The sequence below is a fragment of the Sphaeramia orbicularis genome, unplaced genomic scaffold, assembly GCF_902148855.1.
Source record: "Sphaeramia orbicularis unplaced genomic scaffold, fSphaOr1.1, whole genome shotgun sequence".
NCBI classification, from domain to species: Eukaryota; Metazoa; Chordata; class Actinopteri; order Kurtiformes; family Apogonidae; genus Sphaeramia; species Sphaeramia orbicularis.
The window spans coordinates 1-2,500 of NW_021941545.1; the positions used below are offsets into that span (position 1 = coordinate 1).

General features: G+C 45.2%; 1 protein-coding gene across 1 annotated transcript in view; it reads right to left on the bottom strand.

Moving 5' to 3' along the window:
- Positions 1-1,731: 1,731 nt before the first annotated feature.
- The window catches only part of arhgef4 (Rho guanine nucleotide exchange factor (GEF) 4), a gene marked incomplete at its 3' end in the record, with an annotated part of 19,062 nt that continues 18,293 nt past the window's right edge, over positions 1,732-2,500 (bottom strand). The window contains exon 9 of the mRNA XM_030129781.1: positions 1,732-1,863. Within this exon, the coding sequence (XP_029985641.1) occupies positions 1,732-1,863 (132 nt within the window). The remainder of the gene's footprint in view (positions 1,864-2,500) is intronic.

Here is a 2,500-nt window from a genome sequence, read left to right on the forward strand (position 1 = left end):
TTTGTGTTTCCATTACGAAAAAGGACCTGGAATCTGGTACCTGGTACTAGTTTTTTGGAATCACCTCTGCTGAGGTTCCAAGTGATACTAAACTGTGACGTATAAACACTGCAGACCACTGACTGGTCGGACAGTTTTCTCGGTGATCCACCGTTTTACAAAAACAGATGCGTTAGTGGACAGTAAATCTGTGGGTCCATTAATCCACATGAGAACAGAGAAACTACACCAGGGTCGGTCCAGGAGATTCGGTCTTTGGTGGCCGATTTAAAAATTCAGACGAGACAACACGCAACAAGCGAGTTTTCAGCAACTCTGAACAGACGACACAGAAATAACACGCCACATCGCTATGACGACCAGGTACTGCAAAGTCAGTAGTATCCTGTAACGGAAATGGTCTCCAGGAATACCGAGTCGAGCCGAGCCGAGTCGAGCCGGTTCCATGTGGTGGAAACGCAGCATAAGGCTCCATCAGACTCCATCAGACTCCTTCTTCAGCTTGACGGCATCCCTTACTTCCAGCGTCCACCACCGGGCTTGGGGATCGCCACCACGACAGGCATCGGAGACTTTGCGACCACAGCTCCGAGCAGCCGCTTCGACAATGGAGGTGGAGAACATGGTCCACTGGGACTCAGTGTCCCCAGCCTCCCCCAGGATCTGGGAGGAGCTCTCCTGGAGGTGGGAGTTGAAGACCACGCTGACATCGGGCTCTGCCAGACGTTCAACAGACCCTCACAACACGTCTGGGCATGCCCAGTCTGTCCGGTTTCCTCCTTCGCCAGCGGATCCAACTCACCACCAGGTGGTGATCAGCTGACAGCTCCGCTCCTCTCTTCACCCGAGTGTCCAAAACACACGGTCGGAGGTCTGATAACACGACAATGAAGTCTCATCGACTCCCGGCCTAGGGTGTCCTGGTGCCACCTGCACTTCTGGACCTCCCTGTGTTGGAACATGGTGTTTGTTCTGGACAAACTGTGACAAGCACAGAAGTTCAAGAACAGAACACCACTGGGGCTCAGATCGGGGGGGCCGTTCCTCCATCACCCCCTCCAGGTCTCACTGTGGTTGTCCATGTGGGCACTGAAGACACCCAGGAGAACACTGGAGTCCCCAGTCGGAGCACCATCCAGCACCCCTCCCAGGGACTCCAAGAAGGTCTGGTACTCTGCACCACTGTTGGGTCTGTAGGCCCAGACAACAGGGAGGCACCTGTCCCCGCCCTGAAGGCGCAGGGACGTCACCCTCCCGTTCACCGGGATGAACTCCAACACATGACGGCTGAGCTGAGGGGCTATGACCACGCCCACTCCAGCCCTCTGTGTCTGGGATCAGGTCATCGAGCCCCCTGCCGCTGACCCCCACCCAATCCACACTGCACCCCACCGGCCCCTACGGTTCCCTCGGCAGGTGGTGAGTCCACCGGATTATTATGTCGCTCATTTTTATTCATTGTATTTGTTATTGTTAATTTGTTGCCTATTTTATTCTTTCCTTCAATTTTGTTCAGTTTGTGGCTTGTTTTATTCATTTTACTTATTATTTTGTTGATTTATGATTTATTTTTGGTTCATTTTATTGGTTAATTTGGCTGTTTTTGTTCATTTTGTTGCTTATTTTATTCTTTTTTATTTCATTTCAATACATTTTTCCTTATTTTTTTCCACATTATATGTTATTTTGTGATTGTATTATTTGTCACTGATCCAACTCCATATGTTTTACTGGTGTATCCACATTCAGAGGGCTGGTGTTCCTGTGGTTCCTGTGGGTTCCTACCTTTGGGTTTCCCGGCTGGATGGCTTTTACAGGCGTTCAACATGGCCTGTTTCTTCTGCACCTCCGTCAGAGAAAAACCTGGAAGATGGACGACACACAAACAGGACAGAAGTTTATAGTACAATTTAAGAAACAAACTGACTACAAAAATAAAACCCCTCAGAAACAGACATTCACTTTATTCTGTTGGGTTTCTGTAAAGTGGCTTAGAGTGGTTTTGACCAACTCTATATGTAAAATGTTGTGAGATAACTTTTGTTATGATTTGGTGCTATATAAATAAAATTTGATTTGATTTGAACCCCCCCCCAAAAAAAAAAAAAAAATCAATAATATATATATACACACACACATACATACAGGTCTAAATATATACACATATATAGCTCTAAATACATAAACCAAAAATACATATTAAAAGACTATTAAACATTGCAACAGCTAATGTTCAATGCAATAGCGGAATGTACTGTATTACAGTGTTACTGTACATAGATATAATATATATATATATATATATATATATATATATATACATATATGTATACACACACACACACACACACACACATCTTATTGTATTATACTTTATTCTTAATATCACATATATTCTTATTCTTATTTTAGCCTCTTTAAAAAATGTGTCTTGTTTTAAATAAGGTGTGTGGGGGGGGGTTCAGTCCTGTGTGTGTCCTGTTCATCTACTGACAGAATG